General features: G+C 48.3%; 1 protein-coding gene across 2 annotated transcripts in view; it reads left to right on the top strand.

The window, feature by feature from the left end:
- Nucleotides 1–24,273, top strand: part of St8sia2 (ST8 alpha-N-acetyl-neuraminide alpha-2,8-sialyltransferase 2) — a 67,002-nt gene extending 42,729 nt beyond the window's left edge. For both annotated transcript variants that reach the window (XM_038314087.1, XM_038314086.1), the window contains 3 exons: nt 1,227–1,484; nt 7,056–7,349; nt 23,988–24,273. In XM_038314087.1, coding sequence (XP_038170015.1) covers nt 1,227–1,484; nt 7,056–7,349; nt 23,988–24,273 — 838 coding nt within the window. The remainder of the gene's footprint in view (nt 1–1,226; nt 1,485–7,055; nt 7,350–23,987) is intronic.
- The last annotated feature ends 760 nt before the right edge of the window (nt 24,274–25,033 follow it).

The raw sequence follows: 25,033 nt of genomic DNA, 5'->3' as shown, positions 1-25,033 counted from the left end.
GTTCCTGAGATGAGACTTAAGCCCTCATGCTTGCATGACAAGCACTTTGCCAACTCGGCTGTCTCTCTAGCTCCTTAATCAGTTCTTTTTAAGATTTAATTAAAATATAATTGCACCATTTTCCCCTTCCCTTTTCTCCCTGCAGCCTCCCTCATGTGTCTGCTGCCATTTCAAACTCACAGCGTTGTTACATATGTGTGTCTACATGCACACATATATCTATATATGAATGCTTATAGTCTTAAATATATAAACACAACCTACTTGGTCTGTATGTTGCTTATATGTGTGTATGACTTCAGGACTGACCACTTGGCATTGGATAACCAGCTGGGGAGACTATCCTGCTTTCAGTATTCCTTGGTTGTTTGTAGTTGCTTGTCTAGTGTCGAAGGCCCTGTGAGAGTTCTCCCTTCCCTCCATGTGAGCAAGTCTATGGGTGTCATTCTTGCCAGTCCTTAGGTTTCTATAAGTAGAGCCACACTGGTGCTCAGGCTCCTAAAGACAGGCTGCGTTTGGCTAAATTCTCATGATTTCATGAAGACACCTACTCGAGTGTCTTCCAGCCTTTCCCTGTGCTGTTCTAGAATTTTCCCTCTAGGTCTAACTTACCCCAGAACCTAGAGAATGATGTGATGTATTTTGATCATGCTGTTCTGAACAGACACAGAGGATCCCATCTCTGTAGGACCAAGGAGATGTCATGATTTACAACCCCAACCAGACAACACTAGGGAAATAAGAGGCATTACACAAAATGGGCCAGGGCACAGGCCAGGAGGTTACACTCACAGAATCTTACAAGTGGAAGTAGTAATTCTCCATTACAGTTCCACAGACCCATCTATATATCCGCCACCTCTGCTACCCCCCCACCCCGACCATCACCACTATGGTCACCCATAGAAGCCTTCTAGGAAAAGCAGAGGCCAATGGCACTCTGACTCCCTATTTGATGAAAGTTCCCCTAAGACAGGCAGCTTGATGTAGGCTGAGCCAAAAGGCTGGGTTTGCCCACTACTGAAGATTTCCTGGCGTTGGAATAGCACCCTTTCATCTAGAGTCTTCTGCAAAGCCAGAGAGCATCCTTGAAGGCATTTGAACCTTTAGGTGTGCTCACCTGGTTCCTGGGTGGTAGCATCCTTGTAGGGTGACATGGAGTAGAACATCTGAGCCTGTTAAGAGCATCTAGCAGCATGGAGACTTTCTTCATTTGGTTTCCACAGGAAGCAGATTTTAAAGTTCTTGGATGCAGAAAAGGATATTTCTGTCCTTAAGGGGACCCTGAAGCCCGGAGACATCATTCATTATATATTTGATCGAGACAGCACAATGAACGTTTCCCAGAACCTCTATGAACTCCTTCCCAGAACCTCACCCCTGAAGAATAAGCATTTCCAGACTTGTGCCATCGTGGGCAACTCGGGGGTCTTGCTGAACAGCGGCTGTGGGCAGGAGATTGACACGCACAGCTTCGTCATAAGGTAACCAACCATCTGCGGCAAGGGTTTGGGCCCTAAGTAGCAGGTATATTTAAGTCAGGTGACTGAAACAAGTTATATTTGTCAGGTGCATCCTGTTCTCAACTTCCACTGCTTATCATACTTGCTTTTGGGGAGCATTAGTTGTCTATCTTATTACTATACCCAAACACCTAACAAAAGCACCTTAAAGGAGCAAGGGCTTGTTTGCACATGTGTGGTCTGAGGGTCCATCATGATGGAGAAGGCATGGCAGCAAGAGCATGAGGCATCTGGTGAGACCACATCTGCAGTTAAGAAACAGATAAATGTCTGTGCTCAGCTCATTTCTCCCCTTCTTATTCAGCCTGGAGACCAAGCCCTTAGGATGGAACAACAACATTCGGGGCGGGGCTTACTTCTTCAGTCAAACCTCTCTGAAAAGTTCCTCAAAGTCATATCCAAAGGTGTGTCTCCTAGGGGGTTCTAAATTCAATCAGATTGACAATAAAGGTTCATTTCATCACAGGGATCCTTATTTCCAATCAGAATGTACATCTAATCAATTAAGTCACCTCGGGGACAGGACAGGAGCATTGTGTGACCCAGAGGGTCCAGGTGATTCTGGATTATATCTAAGGTTGGGAGTCAGAAAGAAGAGTTCATAGGTGGGCAGACTATGGCCCTCCGTATGCTTTGTAAATAAAACTTTATTATAACACAGCCACTCAAGCCCACCCTCATCCTTTTAGCTTTCTGGGCAAAGCTGGGATGTTTTTGCTAAAGCAATACAGAGTGCATACAGCCTGCAAAGCTGAATATATTTGCTGTCTGGCCCTTACAGAACGAGCTTGTTCTCTGAACACTAGACAGAGCCTGGCACAAAGGGGATTAAGAAAATCTGGATGGGTAGTTCCTGCGCCGGGGTTCATAAAAGTCTTTTCAGTATTCTGGAAGGCGTATTCCACCTGTAACTTTAGTATTCTGTAGTCAAAACCTGGGGAAAGAAGAGTGTTAAGGAAACTCAACAGTCATTTTCTCTGTGACATCAGCTCTTGTTTTGCCATCACTGGGGACATTGTGACAGTTACCCATAGACCTGACACCTAACCCTCGAGCCATACAAACTCAGAAACAAGGTATTGCTGTCTTCTAGACAAAGGTAGGATGCATGGTGCCTCAAGTTTCATCCCAAAGTGCTCCCAGCCCTGGCAGAAATGTGTGCTGCATCTCACGTTTCTGTTAGGACTGCCCTTGTGCAAAGAGAATCTCTCATTCTGGGGTTTGGGGAGCATCGTGACCAGTGAGTTCCCTGAACCTGAGGACATGGGAAGAAATGAAGTATAATCACTCCTGCATCCCCTGAGACTGGAGGTACCACAATAGCCTGGGTACCAGTTACTTCCTTTTTGTTCCCCCTGACCGGGTCTCTTTTGTGGCTAGCAGAGCCAATAGCTCTGTCCCTACATTTCCAAACCCTCCAGTGTAAAGAGATGGTCTGGGAAAGAAAAGAAAGGAAAATGTGTGGAACTTGTCTGATTGGAAGCCAGAGAGGTGAGGGGTAGGAGCGTGGCTGTTAAACTGGAGGACACAGGGCAAAGCCTCCTCCCAGGGTCGGCTCTCCTCCAGGGTGCAGCCAGCAGGGAGGAGAGGTCTTTCCAACCTCATACAACTCTCGCCGGACAGGCAGAGTAATGTGTTTCGACAGTCAGCTTCCCAAGCCACACTAAGCCCACTCCTAACTGAGGAGAAAAGATTCGCCCTGAAGACGCTTGGCCTTCTCCTATGAGCTGGGTTCCCAAACTAAATGAAAAAGAATGCCTAGAAGTCATGGCCAGGGTCAGCCCGTAGTTCCCAGTGTGGGTTCTGAAGCTCAGTCTTGACTCCAGTGGTCATTTGTCAAGTGATCTGGAGTAGATCACTCCCATTTCCTGGGCCTTGATTTCATCTGTAAAATGTTTGGGTGGCGGCAGCTCTGATTCTAAGGTCCTCCCATGATGAAGCCTCTCCAGATGCTAAGCCAGCTTTCTCCACACTTTAAATGTGGACATACCTGTTGGCTTATTGAAATACAGAGGTGTGAGATATGAAGTAAGCCTGAGTCTCTGGGGTTTCCCACAAGACCATAAGGAGGGGTGGGTTGTTATGCATGATGCAGCAACGAATGTATGCAACATGCAGCAAGGAATGTATGCAAGATGCACAGAGAGAGCCTAGGCTTCAGCATGCTCTGCTGACCCCCCCCCCCCCCATCCACAAGCACACTTCCACTCATACACACAATCAGAAGAACATGATGCCATGAATGTTAGGTGAAATAACATACGTGGGCATGCCCTGTGTCCCCCACACGATGGGACATTGAGTATTCATTCTCTATAAACCCTGTGTCTCCACCGCACTACCTCACCCCCAGACAGCGAGCTCCTGAAATGATAGGAGTTTTTTGTGGCTGTGCCTTGATCTCTGGGTCCTGGTGTGCCTAGCGCACAGCAGGGCTCCACAGGCCTACACGCCAATGCCAAACACTGAAACAGTCCCTCCTGACGGATGCCTGTCTCCATCTCTCAAAGTCTGCAAAATTAGTTTTCCTCATTTATGTTTCTGCCCCCTTCCATGTGAGGGACACACAGGACATGGCCACTTTCTCAGAAAACTACTGGGGAACAGGACCCCAGGAGTCCCGGTAGGTCACAAGACACATGGAACACGGTGAACTTGCAGTGTGCCCCACACCTCCCACAGGGAAGAGCAGACCACAAGAGGAAAGATGGGGAAGCAAGTCCTGGAAACTATATTGAGCAGATGCTGGTGGCACGCCAGCTTCTGGGAACAGAGATGGCCAGGACAGCTAGGCCTGAGAGGATGACACAAGACTACAATGCCAGGATGAGGAGGAGATGCCATTCTCAGCTTCCTTCTTCTTAGCAACACACACACACACACACACACACACACAGGGAAATCACCTGATGGTGATAGACCCTTTAGATAGGCTGTCCCCTCAGCGTGTTAGTAATAGCATGCTCATGGCATTTGGTGTTGTCCTGTGCACACCTATGAGTTTATTTAACTCTCAGCACTGTCCTTCCCAGTTAGGAAACTAAGGCACGGATGGCCCAGATCCAGGTGACTAGCTACACAGTAGGGTTAGGTTGTGGAGCTGGCAGCCTGGCTTCGAAGCCGTAACTTCCCCCTCATCCTTGAGGCTTACTCTCATGTACCTGTGGATACAGTTATTTCTGAAAGGGGCCAGCTCCCTTCCTGCCAGAAGCCAGGCCCGTCTACAGTGCAGCTTCTTCGCCTAGAATTCTCTTTGAACAAGAGCGTCTCTGCCAGAGCCAAAGTCAGAAAGGACTTGACCCCACTTAAATGAAAAAAAAAAAAAAAATTCATGTATTCTATGTCAGTGGGAAGGAACATTTCCAGAGGCCACATGTGGTTTAACTGCTCACCTCCGCCCCCCACATGCCTAGTGGCAATGTCCTCACTAAGACATATCACTGGGCAAGCTTGAGTCCCACAGACACCCCCCCAATCCCCACCCCAACCCCATGTAGGTTGTGAAGCCACTGCTGTGAATGGCACTGACTTCAGAGGGCATAAATACCCTGATGTCTCTTCCAGTGGAGGTCTTTTTGGTCCTCATGATAATAATCAGCCAGTGTGTTCCCCACAACCTGAGCAGCCCTCGAATCTGCCAGACGCCCACTCAACCTGTGCTGCCTCCTTTGCCTGGCTACAGTTAGTAATGGTGATCTCCAGTGAGCCTGACGGGGGGATTTAATCAGCCAAGTTTTGGAAGCCTGGCTCAGCTGGCCTTCGTGTAATTGGGAGATATGGGTGGCCCCAGACAGGCCACTGTGCTGAAAGTATCTCCCACTCGCTGTAGCATGGAGCAGGGGCATCTGAAGAGGTCCCCGGCATTTCTTGTCCCAATAATATTTAGCCATAGCCGGAGAAGGCAAAGATGAGACAAGGGATGGAGACGAGGTATTGGGTGGGGTGAGGCTTCCAAGAGATCACAAGCTTCCAAATCCTAATAGTTCCCTTCCTGGCTCAGGGAGTTTGGGCAAGCTAATTGGTAGCTGAGCACTTCCTTCCTCTGTCTCTAAAATGGGCTAATTAATACAGGTTCACAATAAAAACAAACTGACCGGTGGGATGGAGAAAATACTAGCCAAGTGGCCAGTGTAGCCCAGGACTCAGTGATACCAGTGTGCTATCCACTTAACTGGCTTTCTTTCCCAGGCAAAGAAGAGAGGTTGTTGCTTAAAGGCAAATGGTGTCTGCATTACACTGTGAAGCAATGGCGCCTGGCCCCTCACTAACACACCTTCAGTCTCCACACTGCACATACTTGCTCTGGGTTCTCCCTTAATTCCCACGGATCCAAAGATTGTTCTTCCCATCCAGGTCTCCAGGGAAGAGAGTAAGCGCTTCCTGCCTGCACACTCAGTCCCAGGGGCCCTTCGACACCTGGGCCAGATCTCTGGAGGAAGGGACCCAAGGTGGACCTTCAGGGAATAGGCAGGCTGACTGGTTCAGCAAGAGATTGCAGGATACAGATCGGCCCATTTTGCTCTTTCCCCCAGCACCCTTCAGATGGCTTCCTACCGCCTTCACAGCCAAGTCCTCGCATATCTAACCTCTGATGTCTCATCTGGCTTCCCTCTTGTTCCCTGTCTCATGGATGGAATCCGTGCTAGTCAGACCGATTCATGTCCCTCCTCTAAAACACCCATGCTGCTTCACATTCGCTGCCCTCGGGCAATTTCCCTGTGCCTCAAATTCCATAGCATCGTGTTTTTATTAAAGTTGCTTGGAACCCAAAGAGGAAGAGATTTTTTAGAAAGTGTATGTATGCACATGCATATACATATATACATATCAATTCCTAAGCTCTGAGGCTTGCTGAATCAGGACTGGGGAAAATCCTATTTTTAACAAGTCTCTGTGGGAGTCTTCTGACTTTACAAACTGGAGACGAGATCTTCTGTTGCTATCCACCACTGCTCTTTTGCTCATCCGTCCTTTAGATTTCCCTCCCCGCTCTGACGCCCGATAGTCCCCTACCCCCGATAGAAAGATGACAGCAGCGAACACGGGCTATGTTCTCGTTATGGTCCAGGAGCATCCTGAGCACCCACTGTTCTTGTGGTCTCGGCCACGAACGAGCCAAAGTCATGGAAGCTCGCGGGAAGCGCAGAGAGGCTGAGAAAGCCACCACACAGGTAGAGAGTGTCAGATCTGAGTATTGAACCTGGAAATCCGTCTTCTGAGTCTCCACTCTAAGGTGTCATCTAATGGGCCAAGGCATACCTACTAAGAGCGACCTCATTGTGGGGCTGAGGGCCAGCACTGTGCTTCCTCTTTTAGATACTGTCCTCCAGTGGCGTTTTGTGTTTAAGGATATGACAGGGGTTCAGTAAACCTTGACACAGGAAGAAAGAGATGGGAAATACTTGGGACCAGTCAAGTGCCCATGATGCATCTATGAGGAGAAAGAGAAAGAAGCAAGAAGAGGCAGAGGGCAGGGTAAAGTTCTTGTCAGAAGGACCATCCCAAATGACCAGGTTGCCATTTACCCCTCAGGTGCAACCTGGCTCCAGTTCAGGAGTATGCCCGGGACGTGGGCCTCAAGACAGACCTAGTGACTATGAACCCCTCAGTCATCCAGCGGGCCTTTGAGGACCTGGTGAACGCCACGTGGCGGGAGAAGCTGCTGCAGCGGCTGCATGGCCTCAACGGCAGCATCCTGTGGATACCTGCCTTTATGGCCCGGGGTGGCAAAGAACGTGTGGAGTGGGTCAACGCTCTCATCCTGAAGCACCACGTCAACGTCCGCACGGCCTACCCTTCCCTGCGCCTGCTGCACGCAGTCCGAGGGTGAGTGCGGCATCGTTGCTGAGGGTTGGGTGTGTGTGGTAAACAGGGCTGCCTCTCAGATGCGCTTCCACCTCCACACCGTTAGCTGAATGCTCTTAGCAAGCTTCCTGGCCTTTCTGGAGGCTCTATCAGCAATGAGGGCGGTTGGCAGATGAGTTTCATCTGGGTGAGCTCCCTACTCCCTGTGCTCTTAAGAAAGTAATTGGAGGTTGTTTTGAGGCTCGGTGGGAACAGATGCAATGGACTTGGGGAGGAAGATGGTGACAGGTATGTCACATACCCGCCATTTCAGGTAGGTGGTTCCAGCAGGAACAAATGGCTTTGACTTCAACATGTCACCTGAAAGCTCTGTAGACTTTCATTTCCTCATCAGTAACCAAGAGTGGGAAGGGTAACATTGCCGGAGTGTGAAGACTAAATGAAATAACATCTGGACAGCAACTAATACAGATACACTGTCATTGTTAACACTGTTGTCACCGCCATCCTTGATTCTTGTACTAAGCTCTGGGTCCAATCCCCAGCACTGCACAACCAGGGTTTGGTGACTGAAAGCTCTGGAGGCAGGAGGATCGGAAGTTCAAGGTCATTCTAAGCAACACAGTGAGTTCAAGGCCTGCTTGGGCTGCATGAGACCCTATCTCAAAACAGAAAAAAAAAATTTAAAAATTGATTAAATCCACATTGAACCAGTTGGGCTTTTCAGCAGCCCAGCCAGACTGGTAATTCCTAACTTCCTGCTTATTTCTTCCCAACTGTGAGACCAGGCACAGGCCCACCCCCCAAGGATCTGGGCCAGGAAACTTCCTGGGGTCACACCTTGGGTCACAGCGGGCAGCAGAGCTGACTGGTAAGCCCTCACTCCCTTGGTTCCAGTTATCTATCACAGGGTCAGAAATCACCCCCAAAACTTAGAAGCCTGAAAAAACAGTACCTGTGTTTTTCCTAAGTGCTGTTAGTCAGAAACTCAGGAATCGCTTGTCTGGACGGTTCTGGGCAGAGGTGCAGTCAGATGGTGGCTGGGGACAGAGCACTGGGGACAGATGGTATTGAGTGCATCTCTCGTCACATCATTTTGGGGTCAGAGCTTAAGCAAATGGGTGGATGGTAGTACTATATTCTGGCATATAAGAGAACCTACGGAAGCCTGGGTGGTGGGGCAGGAGTAGATTCTGAGGAATTGGGTACTTGCCTAGGTATAAATTTGACATGTCTGTCAGGAATATGTGTCACCTACTGACCTATCCAACTGTCCACCCAACCAACGGGCCAATCACAGCCCTACTCCAAAGACAGTGGAAGCTCCCCAGAACTGATTTCTTGCCAACTGAGGCACATGGCAATGCTCCTCGGTAGCACCTCAATATAATAACTGGAAAGCCATCTGAATCCCCTTCATCGAACCCATGCTTGTGAAAAAAGGTGACCCTAAGACATTCATGGCTATGACCAAAATTGGACGCACTTTGTTATGTGTGATCACAGGGAACATCCTGGTCCCAAGACAGAGCTCAAGAAACAAACCACAAGGGTAACCACATTCGAGGCTGGAGGGACAGAGTGACCCCGGTTCCAGAGGGACACAGAGGCCCCAGGGAACCTCGTCAGCATGTTTTCACTGAGTTCTGTCAGAGTGGGCCTGTCAGAGTAACCTTGCTCTCCAGGGCTTAGCCCCCAAGCCTTGAAGACCTTTTATTCCTGGAAGGAGGCCCCTCCTGAGTTGATTTGGAGATTCAGGGAGGTAACCTAGGGCAGACAACTGCCCTTTTGGCAACAAGAGCAAAAGTCCTTTGGATGGGCCAGGCAGCCACCTGGAAGAAACCTCTGCAGCCAGAGCTATTTTTAGCTATAATTGACTCACTTTCATCTGTCAAAATAGCATTAAGCAGCAGTAATGAGCCCTTTAAACAAACAGGCTGTTGATCCCGGGAAGAAGGCAGCTCTCTCTGCCAGCAGTCCAAGAGGGAATACTGCAGGAGCAACAGGTGGGCTGCCCCACCTCCAGCTTTGAGCCAGGAGAGGAGGGAAAGGAAGAGATGCCTTGGGGTGGATTTTTCTTACACAGACCCCTCGATCTTCTGGAGTCCTAAGCTCAGTGAGAAGGTGGGCAGCTTGTGTCCCTGGGAAAGGACTTGCCTCCATCTCTGGCCTTATCTGGGGTTCACTGAAAATGAAGGAACATATTTGCAAGGGGTGCAGAGTGAAATCGTGAGAGAAATGTCCAAGGGATGGTGGAGAAGAAGGCAGGGGACCAATTGTATATAAATGATGATCAATTGGGGGAAGTGAAAAAGAAAACCTATAGAATAGTCAGAAATATTTAGAGGTAGTGAGTTTGGTGAGGGATGAACATCCAGGACCTGTAAAGAACTCCTACAGCGCTGGGTGGTGGTGGCGCGCGCCTTTAATCCCAGCACTCGGGAGGCAGAGGCAGGCGGATCTCTGTGAGTTCGAGGCCAGCCTGGTCTACAAGAGCTAGTTCCAGGACAGGCTCTAAAAAAGCTACAGAGAAACCCTGTCTCGAAAAACCAAAAAAAAAAAAAAAAAAAAGAACTCCTACAGCGTTAACAGCAGAAGCACAAACAACCCAATTCAGAAAATGGGAGAAGGTTTTGAATAGACATTTCTCCACAGAAGATACGCAAATGGATAATTAGCATGTGACAAGCCATTCAGCTTCACGGATGACTGCAGAGAGCATACAACCACAGCGGGGTACCACTTCTCACCTAGAAGCATAGCTGTCATCAAACAAATTAATAAAGTGGCCAGAAGACAACACACGGCTGTGAGGACCCAGAGAATCTGGCACTCTCACGCCGCTGGTGAGGATCTCCAAGGAGAGGCGACTTTTGAGGCTCAGGAACGTCTGGTGATCCATACAAGGTGACCCAGCCAGTAAGCCGCACACCCAAGAATAGAACCATGCCATCTGCCTCCCAGTGTATCAGGTGCAGTGGGGATTTGTGCCTCTTCATGTCCAGATCTGCAGGGGCCAGAGAAGTTCAGTGGGCCTGGGAGCATTGTCCTGTCTTAGAGATTCTGTGTTCACACAGCAGTTATCCAGGGCCTGGGGCAGCTTTCCCAACTGGCAGGACAAGGTGAACCATCCAAACACTTCAGAGTTGCAACACACATAGCATCTAGTGGGATACTATCTTCTTAAAACCTTCTTATCTCTGGACCAGAAGGGTTTGTCTTCCCTGACTCACCTGGCTGTTTCTTTGCACATGAGACAGCCTTCTGAAGAGAAGCAAACATTCTTAGACGTCAACAGTTCCATCATACATTCCGAATGTGCTGTGGCGGAACCGAAATGAAAAACGGGAAAATAGATGTGCGCATGGTATCATAGTTACGCTTAGGGGCCAGATGCCATGCTGAGCCTTGTTCCGTGTAATCACAAGACTAGACTTAGTCCCGCTATCCCCATTTTAAAGATGGAAAAACTGAGCCTCATAGAGTAACCCGTTTGCCCAAGGCCGCCTCGTAAGGGAAAGATTCTGGACTCTTCCATTGCTCTTCATCGGCTTCTGCTTACTTCTAGTGCACATGACCAGGAAATGGCAAAGGGACTATGGAAGAAGAAAGTCAAGGCTACCAAAGCCAAAACGGGCTTCAGCTTGTAGAAGTAGTAAGAAAAGCAATAACAGCACCAAAAAAGAAAGCATTATCTTTCAGGCTAACAACAAAACAAACAGGCAAACAATAGAAGAAGATGGCACTGAGGCTACAAAAGACAAAGATAGGCTGGGAGTGTAGTACTCTTGCTTTGCATACGTGAAACTCTGGGTTCGATCCCCAGCACTACCAAAAACCACAATAAAAACAGAATGCAGAGGTAAAACAAAACCCTCAACTCCTGTTTTCTCCGCAAAGACGGTGGTGGTGGATCTGTGGCCTGGACAAAGTGAGGGGATCTTTGATCCCTGACCTGCAGGTCCATTTGCTGCCCCAGCGGCTCTCCACGTAAACTCTGGATGAATGGCATCAGCATCACCTGGGTGTTTGTGAGAGAGGCAGAAGGCTCCCATCACCTCAGACGCACAGAACCGCAAGGCGTAGGAAAACACACACCAATCTATGTTTTAACAGGTCTGCCTGATTCTGGCGCACAGCTTAAATTTCAGGACCGTTGCCATCAATACATGAAGACCAGTGGACACAACAATTAGGCCCTACGAGCCGCTGACCGTGGCCTCTTCTCAACTGAGCCGCACTAGAAGGGCAATGGGGGCAGTCATCTTGACTCTTATTTGTTTTTGGATGTGGGAAAACTACAGACACCCGTGAGCCCAGTTTAGGAAGAGTATCCATCCAGGGGTTCATAAGAGAGGTAGAAAGAAACATTGCAAGTAGGCGTGCTCACCAGAAAATATCAGGGTGTGCTGTCCCACGGTTCCTGATTGTAGGGAGGGCAGACAGGTATGCTCGATCTGCGTAGTCCCTTTATTTACACAGGGTGTCCGTAAGCTGTGGTGATGAGGCTCTTCGTGGCAGCTTAAAGAGCTGCGGCCTGATTAACAATCAGGAGAATAAAAAGGGGCAAATGTTTGCTTTCTGCTGGAACAGCCTTGTGGATAGGATACCTTTAACCCAGAAGGAAATCAAGACTCAGATGTTAGGTAAAGTGTCTCTCTTACAGATGAGAAGAGAGGAGCTAGAGTTGGTCTCTGCCTATGTAAGATTGAGATGTCTACATATCCTACCCCGACCTCCCTATAGCCATGCCAGACCGACCAACCATTCTCTAATGACCACCGACCCTTCGAGGATGCCAATTCGTCACATATGTTTATGTGGACTTACCGAGACCTCTGTGACCCTGGCAGCCAGGCTCAGACCCTGTCTCCATTTTTGCCAGTGGCTCACTTAGCAAATTCACAAGTGAGATGATTTTAACAAACGTCTCAATATTCAGAGTCTCGGAGTGAAACCTAAGCCAATCGGAGGGATGAAACTGAGAATCCTGACAAATCCCAAACTCTCCAGCTAGGCTGAAAACAATGGTGGCTTGAAACTGAGTGGATGGATGGATGCCCCCAAAGGTTCCCATGCTCTCCGGGCCCAGCCGAGGATGTTTTGACATCTTTTTCGTGGTAGGGAGGTCAGGGATCGCTTTGTTACTCTGCGTGGCCAGATCCCATTTGAAGAGTCACATGCACTTGAGGGTGCCCAACTGCAAAAGGACCACAATAGCAGAAAAATCAAGGACTTGAAACGCTTTGGGGAGAGAAGGAGCTAGGGAGCATGAGAATATCTTCCTTCAGTCAGCGGCTCTCATCAGACACTTAAAGGCTCCCAGGGTGCTTTAGGCTGGTGAAATAGAGCCCTTGAGGGACCACTAGATTGAGCCTGTGAAGCTGCAGGGCAGGTGAGGGAAAGGACTTGGACGGAGGAAACCATCTGGCCCACGGTAAAAACATCCCAACACCCGAGAGCCTCGGCAACAAGGTAGCTCCTTTAAGAAATGATGAATTCAGTAGCTTTTGAAATGTCTGGGCAGAGTGAGTTCCCTTTCTGGGGCTGTGGAGAGGGGAATCCATGTCATTGGCACAGAATTGTTCAGTTCACTGTTCATTGAGGGTTGCCTGGTCGAAGTACCAACTTGAGACGGTCAAACTGTAGAAATGGGTTGTCTCAAAGCTCTAGAGGCTAGACACCCAAAAATTAAAATGCAGGCAGGGTCGGTCCCCTGTGAGGGCTCTGAAATATGAATCCGGGTCTTTCTTCTTTGTCAGAGGAAGGCTGCCTTCACACTCAGTGGCACAAACGTTTCCATCTACAAGGATATATGATATCTTGGATTAAAACCCATTCTAATGACTAATTTTAACTTGGATACTTTTATGAGATCTTATCATCAAATAAGGTCACATGACAAGGTATTGAGAGCTAGGACAGATTTCAATCAACGAATCTTGAGGAATACAATTCAGTCCCTAACAGTTATGCCCCACTCCAGAATTCTTTGATTCAATGAATTGGTGCACTTGGCAGCTGCCAGCCCAGCTGAGATAGTGACTCGGCATTGCAAGAAGCAGAGAGCACTATGGAAAGCCCCGAGCTGCCAGAGCTCACCTTCAAATACCAAGAAAGATTCAGGAGGAGCAGTTCTCCCAAAGGCTTTGAGAGCCAGCAGAGTGGCCCAGTGCCCTGGCTAGCTGTCGTTGGTCAGGGAGGAGAGTAGCAGAGTGGACAGCCAGCCAGGCAGTTGAGTGTGGCATAATAAGTTGGTCATGAATGGTTCTAATTTAATTACAACAACAGCGGGGGCTGTGGCCCACAGAGAGGGCCACCCCTTGGGCAGGGCTGGTCCTGAGCAGACACCTGTAGTAAGGGAGACCACTAGTAATTTGTTGCAAAGAGAGACCACTTGTTTCCCAGCCGCCCGGCTGCTTAGACCTGAAAATAATCACACAGAAATCATATTATTTAAATCACTGCTTGGCCCATTAGCTCTAGCTTCCTATTGGCTAACTCTTACATATTAATTTAACCCATTTCTATTAATCTGTGTATCGCCAGGAGGCAGTGGCTTACTGGCAAATTTCCGGTGTCTGTCTCCAGCAGGGCTGCATGGCTACTCCCTAACTCCGCCTCCTTTCTCCCAGCATTCAGCCTAGCTTTCCCAGCCTAAGTTCTGCCCTGCTATAGGTCCAAAGCAGTTTTCTTTATTAATTAATGGTAATCACAGCATACAGCGGGAAATCCCACATCAGACACCCTGTGAATTGGTGCCAAATTAAGTACCAGCCATGCTGAGCCTGCCTGGTCTTGGGATGGCTCTGAGTCAGGTCCCCTCCTGCCAGGGCTTAGAAGGAACAGTCAACGGAGGAGGCCCTGCCACCTGTCACTGTGAACAGAAGCCTGAAGGCCAGAGAGCAGGCTGAGTGAGAGGGTGGAAGGTTCAGAGAACAAAGGGACACCCCAGCACAGGGATGACACTCTCTCCAGGCATGCCACCCCAGGCTAGAGTGTGCATTCCAAGTCCACATCCTTCTCCCGGCTGGTCCCAGTCTGCTCCAATGGACAGGTAATCGAACTAGAGTTACCTTTCTGGAAGTACTGTCTATAGAAGAAAAAGACAGTCTGTGGTATTGGGCATTTATTTGTGTACATGTATATGCTTGTGTGGTGGTTCATAGTGATGGTGTAAGTATGTGGGTGCATGTGTGTATATGTGTGTATGTGTGTGTGTGTGTACCAGAGGTCTCATTCCTCAAGAGCCATCCACATTTTTTCCTCATACCCAGTCTCTTACTAGAAAATGAAGCTCACCAATTAAACTAGACTGGTTGACCAGCAGACCCCAGGGGTTTCCCAGTCTCTATCTGCCCAGCACTGGGATTACAAACATGTCCCACCACACCTGACTTTTTAAACACAGGTTCTGGAGATCAGGCTCACATCTCCATGCTAAGAACTGAGCTATCTCCCAGCCTCATTCATTTTTAATGGTGTGTGTGTGTGTGTGTGTGCGTGTGCGTGTGCGTGCGCATGTGTGTGTGTGTGTTAAATAACAGTGCACATTATTAAAAAGAAAAATCTAAATTATATGAGAGAAGTTTGGTTGATAGGAAGTTAAACTCATCTCTTGTCTTCCTCTAGGAGGCAAGCAGTGAAACCAGCTCTTGGTATCTATGTCTCTTTTCACACATGGGGAATGTGTGTTCCCTCACACCTTTCTAAACTCCCCAAATTATTCCATATGGATGCCCACCACCTCACGGTCCCGCAAAGCTGCCTGGCCAGACGTGGTACATCTGGCGCCATCACCTGTGTAGGCAAAGGCATTGTTCCCAGTCTTGGCTGCAGTAATCAGGCATCCATCCATCACTTAGGATGAGTTCTGCTAACACCTATTCATCTGTGGGCTTGCTTTTAGACGTGTCTTCTAAACGGGGAGATGGATACATGCCTTGTTGATTTTTATGGATAGCGCCAAAGTCTCCTCCCTAGCAGCAGGTACCAATTTACTTTCACATACAATTGTTGAAGGTACCTGCTTTCCCAGAACCTCTCCAGACTATGTCCTATCAACATTTGTCGTCTCTACCAAGCCACTGAAAACTGGCAGCTGATTATTGTTTGGAACTGGATTCCTTTGATTACAAACAAGATTGAATAAAATCTGTTTGTAGGTGGCATCGGTGTAAACTCTAGAGTCTGACCACAAATTTAAGCTCAACAAATTGTCTTTCCAGAGCCTTCTAGGGCCACAGGTAAGAGTCAAGTCTGAAAAACAGTCTCACTACACCCAAGGCGCCCACTCTGTAACAGGAAGGACCCCTCAAATAACCAGCATCATGCTTTTTACTCCTTTGTTGGGACAATGTGTTGTCTACACTAGTGTCAGCCTGTCGCATGCACAGTCCTGGTCCACCCGGATGCGTTAGATAAAGCTGAGTGAGCCCACACACCTCTCCTGGCAGTGCCCCCACAGTGACCCATGAGCTCAGCTTGCCAGTCATCACTGGAGATTTGGGAAGTGTGCACTTCATGCATACCTTATGCTGGGATCTAGGGTGACACCGACATAGGAAGTCAATCAACTTCCTTACAGAACTGAGAAGGGAGGAAATAAGAGGCAAACATAGTGTTGTGGTAGGGGAAGCAGCACACAGAGCCAAAGCCATTCAGGGAGGTTCCGAAGGCTTCAGCAGGAAGACACGTGGCAACTGAGAGCATTCAAGAACAGTTGACCAAAAAACCTTAGGAAAGGGCTTTGTCTGAAATCAAGATGCCTCAGTGGCAGTTGAGTAGTACAGAGTCGTGATGAGAACGGTTTGCAGGCCCAGATCACTGGTGTATCCAACCTGACTAGTCATTGCTTTTGTCCTGTACTCATAGGGTCACTGAAACTTTTGGTAGTCCAGTCATGTTTCAGGTATACGTGAGCTTAGGTAGAACATTAGTGCAAGTAAGCCCGGATACCTAGACACTTAGAGACCAGAAGCCTCCCCTCATTTTCACGGCTTCAGTAGTGTGTGTGTGTGTGTGTGTGTGTGTGTGTGTAAATATGCATCCATATGTGTGTACGTAAGTCAACCTTGGGTGCCTTTCATCGAGTATCAACCACCTACTTGTTTTGTTTTTTTTTTTTTTTTTTGAGAGAATGTCTCAGCACAGGACTCAAGACTCAAAGATTAGGTTAACTCTAGGTAAAACCTAAAGATTAGGTTTTGGGGGGTTGAAGCTCAGGTTCTCATGTTTGCAAAGCAGGCACTTTACCAACTGAACTTTTTACCAACTCTTGACAACAGCCCCAGATTCTAAGATAAAAGCCAGAATTTATCTGTTATGCGGAATGGGCAGGTTCATCCTGAGATAAACCAGGGTGCAGCAGAAACCTCAGTGTATACCCAAGGAAAGGACAGCAATGAGCTGTGGTACCTTCAGATCAGGGCTGAAGGTGCTGAGGAAGAAGATGGGGATGCAGTAGCCTAGCTGGTGAATTCCCTTCCATGTTCTGCTGCCAGGCTTACACAAAGCATCACCAAGTGCCCTTCCCATCTCCATGTGAGACACTCCTACCCCCCAAGGACATTATGGGCCCGGTCCCACAGTGTTACTAGCTTCTTGGAGAAAGCCCTCTTTGTCCCATATTGGCGGGGACAACCGCTAACCAATGGCAGCCACTATTTTCACCACATACCATACCCAAAAATCCAGGGACAGAAGGAGGCACTTTAAAGATTAAAAGATTTTGGCAATCCTCATTGATTGCCGTCCATGCTCATAAAATACAGTGCTTAACTGTCACAGTCATTGGGGTGGCCAATTTGAAAAATAATTACTGCCTTCTTTGAGATTACTTTGCCTTCTAATTAAAATCTCAAGACTAGGATATTAAAGGTGCATTGTCAATACAACTCTCTGGATGCACCCAGCTAACCCTCATTTGGGAAGGCAAAATTAATTAGCTTGTGTTTTAACACCCAGTTGTTATCCCAAGGAACGGAATCCCCTGCAAGTCAGCCATGCGCAGTCTCTACATTGGCCAGAGCGACTGAGGAGACAGAAAGGAAATCAAGAGTGATCTGTTCCTACATAACACAGTCAGCTCCTATTACAAGCTGCTCACTAAACAGAGCCCCTGTGTCCCTTTCAGACATGGCTCAGTTCTTGTTTACCCTAGAAGCAGAGCCGGAAGTAAGTGGGTCCCTCTGCCAAGAGCCATCACACTTCCGATTTATGCTGGAAACTTGTGGGCCATTAACACCTTCCCCAGTTAGCAATTCTGGGTGGAAAATCTGGCACTGGATCTTCGGAGCTGGGTGTCCTCTTCCTGTCCCCGTTGTTTACACTTCCAAAGCTTTAAGCACTGCCAGCGTCCCCTTTCTGCTTCCCCACATCTTCCCCCTTTTCAATTTCATTTGTATAGAGGATATATGGCACACAGAGACCTCAGGACCACCATTTCCAGACCCGCTACAACGACAAAGCCTCCCAGCGGTCTCTGTGTCTCACTCTTTATCGAATGTGATAAGAGTTGTTCAAGGCGCTCTTCCAATCAGCGGTCTGGAGATCCGTGATGGATGCATCTTGGTTTAGGCAACCCATCTCCAGATCAGGAAAGAGAAAGCAGAAGAAGCCTATCTTGTCGACAGAACCAGTGGTATGACCCAGCTTAGTCGCAAGGATGCTGGGATGTGTCGGGGGGGGGGGGGGGGGGGGGGGGGGGGAAGTGCTATGGTCTCTGTCTAGGTCCTCAGGTACAGCAGGCAGGGAGCTGGATGACTGAATCCTACAAGGAATGTAAGCCTTTGCCCCAGTTGCTAAGCACTGAAAAGGAGTAGGAGGGAAGCTCATGGTGATCAGGTTGGGTGATTAACAGGTTGAGAGCCAGGGAGGAGCTAGAGGAACAAAGGGAACAGAGACTGTTTCCAGGAAGGTGAAATGCATGCGCTTAATTTGGGGAAACTAAGCTTAGGCGGAGGTGGAGACAGGTACAGGGTGGGGGAGAGCCCAACGTGACTACATCACCCTCCCCTGCTCGCTGGGTGACTGTCCCATTGACTCACCTCTTCCCCCACCCCCTTTCTGGACATAGCACTACTGACCTAAAAAGAAATCCATTACTGAAAGCCTTCCCCTGCTAAGGCCCTACTATCAGAAAGTAAACAAAGTACAAATCCCTAGGATGGCATCTGGCAGTTTCAGCTCAGGGAGTAAGCATCAATAAACCCACGCGCAGGGCACCACCAGTGTCCCTGGAAAATGTCAGGGACAGTTCGATGGCCTCTGGCTAACGCTAATTGTAGCTACAGCCATGCTGCCCTAACCCTGACTCATAGGAAATCACCACAGGGTGAAAAATGCCCCAGAGGCCAAGACTCGGAAACACACATTTTAATAACCAAACCCTGTCTAATTGTGTGCTTATGAATCTGGCTTTTGTTCTAGAAAACCTCCCTTGTCCACTATGTTTGCCTCTGTTCACCAAAAGAGGAAGACCAGGTTAATTCAGGAGGCTGTTATCTTAACCTCAGATCTATTCTATCTGACCCACCCAATAAGGTCTCACATGATATTTTTAAAGAAATAAATTTTTGACAGTGTTGGGAGTGAAAGCCAGAGCCTCATGCATGCTGGGCGAGTGCTCTACCATTGAATACACTCGGTGTTCTAAAGGCATTTTAATTAGTTACCAACATTTTAAAATTTGGAGAATGTATATGAAAAAAATCCAAATATCAGTGCTATTTTTTTTCTTAAATCTTAGTGTCAGCCTTCAGTGCAACCATAAACTGGTCATTCCTGGAGATGCCACTGTCGCCACTGCCCCCTTTTATTCGACAACACTGAGACTGCACACCCATTTTTCTTACCTATAGCCCAATTCTCAGTTTACTCCATTTTACTTCTGCCAGGATGCTGAGCTGGCTGAGTTCTCATCTGTCCTTACACTGACTCTGTTCCCCCCGCTTCCCTTCCAAATGTAACAACCCATATTTGGCTCTTTCTACAGATCCACCTCGTAGTCAGAGCAGGATTTAATGGAGAGCACCGTAGGGATCTCAGTGGGCAGGCTCCTGGGAGTGGGCTCTAGGCATCTGCTGAAGTTCCTGGTGTTTACAGTGGGCAACTAATTAAGAAACGTGGCATCAGGGTTGAACTATAATAGGCTAGCTTAGCAAAGGGCAAGCTCTCCAGTATGAATGTGTGTCAGTTAAGGCAGATGAACCTTCCCCAGGATGTGTAGGAGGACCTGCCATTACTGGCTGTCCTTTTGGGTGTCATCTTTAAAAATAATAATAATAAAATAAAATAAAAACACAACAACAAAAAACCGCCTACTAATTCACATACTATGACGACAGTTTGATGAATTGTAAACATACAGTTGTGAAATCTCCAGTACAACCCCTTTAAAGATGCTTATCACCACTAAAAGCCCCTTGGTACCTATTCGCAGTCCCACTGGGAGTCATCTCTTTACAGCCTCCCTGCCTTTGCCCCCCAGGACCCTCCCAAGCCCACCTCATAGCCTTGTTGAGCACAGAGAGTACCACGGTGGCCAAGGAGCCTCAGCCTCAGTATCAAGCGTCCCTAGGCCATTCACCATGCTTCCTTCCTGTTAGCTGGTGAATAAATAGGTAGTCACGAGCACACCCCCCCCACCCTAGCACCAGCCCCCTCCCTGGCCAACCATGTACTGTTGGACCAGACCGTGGATATGGAATCAGAGGACCTGACCAGGGGAGCCCCATTTCAAGTCCTCACCAAGTAAGACCTTGCCTGTTCCTTGAGACCTGTCTAATGCCTCACTATGTGAAACCCTGGGTGAGGGGTAGGGGAGGGGGGGAGGGAGAGAGGGGGGGAGAGAGAGAGGAAAGAAGAGAGAGGAGAGAGAGAGAGAGAGAGAGAGAGAGAGAGAGAGAGAGAGAGAGAGAGAGAGAGAGAGAGAGAGAGAGAGAGAGGGAGGAAGGGTTTATTATTAGAATATTAGAATGACTTATAGGCTGTGGTTCAGCTAATCCAACAATGACTGTCTATGAATAAAAGGTCCAAACATCTAGTAATTGTTCAATTCATAAGCTGGATGTCTCAGCTGGTCTTCAGCATACACCAGAATCCTGAAGAAGTAGACTGTAATGCCACCAAAGGAATGGATTTATTAGCAAAGGGAAAACAAGCAGATAAAGAGTATAAACAACCTTCTTCCAGTTTTTAGTTAATTGCAGATGTAGTCAAGTTGACAGCTGAGAACAGTCATCATAGTTGAGGAGGGGTAAGGGTCACAAGATGGACACTTTGAAGCATGTAATTCTTCTCAAGAACTCGGAATAGTTCTTGGCAATGTGGGGCAGCTGGAAGAAAACCTCATCACAAAACACAGCCTTTTAGAAACACCCAAGTAACCTCAATAGTGGTTCAGGTATCCTGTGGATTCTTGGGATAGTGGTAATAATTCCCCACTTGGTTTATGATCTCCAGCTTCATAGTCCCCCATAGAGTTCTCTCATCTACAGTAAGGATGGCTGATGTTACCTACCCCATCAATTCTGAACCAGATACGTCCAGGACCACACGGTGTGGGTCTTAATGTGAATTCAGCCTGGCTGATGCCTCTTATGCTCAAGAGGACTAGGGAGGAGACCCCATTTGCATTATGGGGAGCAGAGCAGATACAAAAGGCTGGCATACTGCTTCTGTGTTCAATCTACCCAGGCCTCCCTGTGACCAGAGGGAAGAAGTTCCCAGGCACTGAGGGACATCAATTAAGCCATCCAGGACCCCAGCGGGACTCACGACACATAGGCTGCCCCTCACATTCTCAGTATATTTTCTTCCAGACAAGTGGCACCCCAACCCTTGCCCCTACCCTAACCCACAGAAAGTAGGAGATAGCCTTGTGGAATCTCAGAGTGAGGAGAGGAAAGACTAAACACAGCCCTCCCCCCGCCATTCTCAAATCAGCCCTCCCTCCTCCTGAGTGATAATACACCTCTTCAGCAATCCTGGCGCCTCAGTACAGAGGCAGCAAGCAAGACAGATGACCCCCCCCCCCCCCCGAGAACCCAGCATATAATGGAAAAGCAAGCATGTGCCTTACAGTCCCATGAGAATTCAGCAGCCTGGGAAAGAAACCATTATGCAGGTGACCTCAGCTACAGCCCAGAGGCCAGAACAAAAGAGCAACAGCAACTTGATGTGGGGGGGCACACACTATGACAGGGCACAGGGCCTTGGAAGAGAGCTGTGGCCAATCATACTGGGAAGGCTGGTGCCGCAAGGGAAAGGCGAAGCTAACGGTGTAGCCAGGTTGGGTCCTGCAGAGAACCCACTGTGGAATTTAAATGCATGAGGAACAGGGAGAGGTTTCTGAGAGATGCCCAGGAGGCTGTGAGATGAGAGGGAGCTGGAGGACAGTGGCCAACCATCACCATAGAAACGTGAGCTGTATGGAGAAGAAAGGACAGGTCTGTATTGTGTCCACAGACTTGCTCCATGCTGTTTTCCAATTGTGTTGTGCCTGCAGTTACCAGAGCCATTGCTCGGCTCATGTTGTCACTCCATCTGATTCCCTGCTGGAAAATCAGTTGCTAAGAAGTTTCTAGGTTCATACGGCATAAAATAAGAGGAGACACAAGGACAAGGATCTCCAAGTGACAGACCTACAGAACAACCATGGTTGTCCAACGAACTGCCCAGCTCCTGCTGTGCCCAGAAGAATCATAGGTCTGGTTGTGACTGTCTGGACCACTGCCTTCTATCACAAGGTTCAAAGTGACTTTGAGATCACACCAGACAGACAGTTCTGTTGGAGGGGCAGATTGTGGCAGTTCTCAAAACACCTTTTATTTTAGCAAACCTTGGAAATATTGCATACTTTACTGTAATTGCATGGGTTTCTAGGCATCTGTGACTTCATCTGATCCAGAAGCCAGTGCTTCTTCCAAACAGAGACGTAAGGAACTCCTCTAGGGTTGACGCTGGAATCTTTTGGGTTCCTTTTTTGAGCTGCAGAAGGAGCCATGATGTATAAAGGGTTTTCTTGGACTTCTTGGAAGCCTTTATATCCCCACCCCTCCTCACCAGCTAAAGTTACTGCAAAGAACACACACACACACACACACACACACATCTTACCCTTCAACAATAAGTAAATGTTTTGTTCTAGTGTCCTTCCACTTCCAGCATGAATTTATTTGGCTCATTTGAGGTACTGGCCTTCCCTTCAGCGGAGGAGTGGCAAGTTTGAGCCCATGGGATGCAGTCCCACGTAGGTGTTTTGTTTAAAGACAGAAAATCGTGGTCTGGGTCTGTTTAGACACATTGGCACAGCTCAGTGGTCAGCAAATCTGCCTTTGCACTAGAACAGGAGCCTGGCTATTAGAGCCGTGCAGCCAGGGTCAAACAGAGCTTTAACTACAAATAAACAGGTGGGGACTATTCAAGAGTGAGCTCTGGATCCATACAGCAAGAAGCAAGAATAACAACAAGCAGAAGGGTTCTTACTTGCAGAGATTTTTCTAGGTTCTTGTGGAATGTTTGAACCTGGAGGTATCTGGACTGTGTGTGAGGACAAATAAGGTCCATCAGAGAGAAGTGACTTTCTCAAAGACACAGAGAGCTAGTAACAGAGCCATCTGAGTTATAGACCTCCATCCTCCGGGCATGGCTCTTCATCCAGAGCACAGATGGCCCATTCCCTGCCCTGGTTCTGGCTAAGGTACAGAGACACACAATACTCCACTGACCTGCGCTGTCTCATCTAACAACCTGCTCTCTGCCCTTCTCCATGTTTCCTCCCCTCTCTCTTTGACAGAGCCCCAAAGGCAGGAAACACTGGCTCCCTATTCAAGATGGCTAGTAAGATCTAGTGACAGATCTTTGGAACTAATGTGTAGACAGAGTCCAGCCCCACAATCCAGAGCTTCTTGGCTCTGCAGAGAAGTTATATACATGGTCAGGGAAGGTCAGCTGCCCCAGAGGGTGGGGCTTCTGGGAACGTTGAGAGGAAAGAAATCTACCTATATGATGTGGAGAAGACTAATAACTGTCTGTGAGGCAGTGGGCACTATACAAACAAACACCCTTTAAGAGCGGTCAGGGCCAAGCCTGGACACATTTGTGTATGTTGGTGGTGGCTCTTTCATGCTCTGACTACAGCGTGGTTGCATAGTCATAATTGAAGCCATAGACTTGCAAACCCAAAACATTTATCGCCCTGTCTGTTACAGTTTTGCCAACACTGCTTCAGTTGTCAATAGGTCTGTGTTCAAGACATTGCATACGTATGTATGTTTTACCTTTGCACCGCTGGGTTGCTGGTATATTCTACCATGCCTTTCTTTAACATAGGTGCTGAGGAATCCAAATAGATTCTCATCCTCGCAAGGCAGGCATTTCACCAGCTGAGCCATCTTCCCCAATCTTATCACCTTTCTTAACTTTTTAAAAAATATTTTTTTATTTATTATGCATACAATATTCTGTCTGTGTGTATGTCTGCAGGCCAGAAGAGGGCAGCAGACCTCATTTACAGATGGTTGTGAGCCACCATGTGGTTGCCGGGAATTGAACTCAGGACCTTTGGAAGAGCAGGCAATGCTCTTAACCACTGAGCCAAGTCTCCAGCCCCCCCCCCCCTTATCACCTTTCTTAACTTTTTTTTTTCTTATCCAGATACTGGCTGACCAACAAAGTTCACATAAAAAGACCAACTACTGGCCTCTTGATGTACACCCTGGCCACACGCTTCTGCAATCAGATCTACCTCTATGGCTTCTGGCCCTTTCCACTGGATCAGAATCAGAACCCCGTCAAGTACCACTATTATGACAGCCTCAAGTACGGCTACACCTCCCAGGCCAGCCCCCACACCATGCCCTTGGAATTCAAGGCCCTCAAGAGCCTGCATGAGCAGGGAGCATTGAAACTGACGGTCGGCCAGTGTGACGGGGCTACGTAAGGATGGCAACCCATGGGACTCAGTGGCTCACTTTCCTGCCAGCTACACCACAGGCAGATGGGAGTCGGGGTGGCACAAACAATAGAACAAGCAGGCTAGTGGTTTCCTTTGTTAAAGTGTAAAACAGTGACCAGAATATATATATCTATACCTGCATATATATATTGACCTGAGTATTTATAACTGTGTGGTGTTCATCTAGCGTTAGGCAGATAAGCCACAGGAAGAAGGTGTGGAGAACCCACCTGGACCAGATGGAGACTCAGTCCACCTTTGCGGGCAGAAGGACTTGACAGGCCAAGAAGCCAGTCCCATGACTTTGGATGACAACCCGCCTCCTGGGTTGGACGGATCTCTGGGCTCATGGATGAATAGAGAGCCACCTGTTGTCAGCTTCCCCGAACCTCTGAGTGATGTGGATTCTGGGTAGCCCAGACCCAGAGAGAACAGTTTGAACCAGTCTGAAGAGGTGCAGTTCATGGAGGAGAGACTTGGAGAGTTCCGCTGGGCAAAGAGGCACAAGGAGACCAAACATTGGAGGTCACAACAGAGCTGAGGACCTTGTTCATGAACTTAAGAGTGTAAGTGCCCACAGTACACATGGGTAGCACCTGTGTCCCAGAGAGACCTTGTAAGCTATGGAGACAGGCTGCAGGAAACCCACTGGACAGCCCCATATCCTAGACAAGGACCACCCAGGACTTCGTAGGGTGGATTGGCAGATGGCCCTAAACAGGTAGAGTGTTATAAATCATGGTTT

Source organism: Arvicola amphibius, chromosome 12, assembly GCF_903992535.2.
Source record: "Arvicola amphibius chromosome 12, mArvAmp1.2, whole genome shotgun sequence".
NCBI classification, from domain to species: Eukaryota; Metazoa; Chordata; class Mammalia; order Rodentia; family Cricetidae; genus Arvicola; species Arvicola amphibius.
The sequence above is the reverse complement of the archived record's forward strand: the minus strand, read 5'-3'. Positions and strand labels throughout refer to the sequence as shown.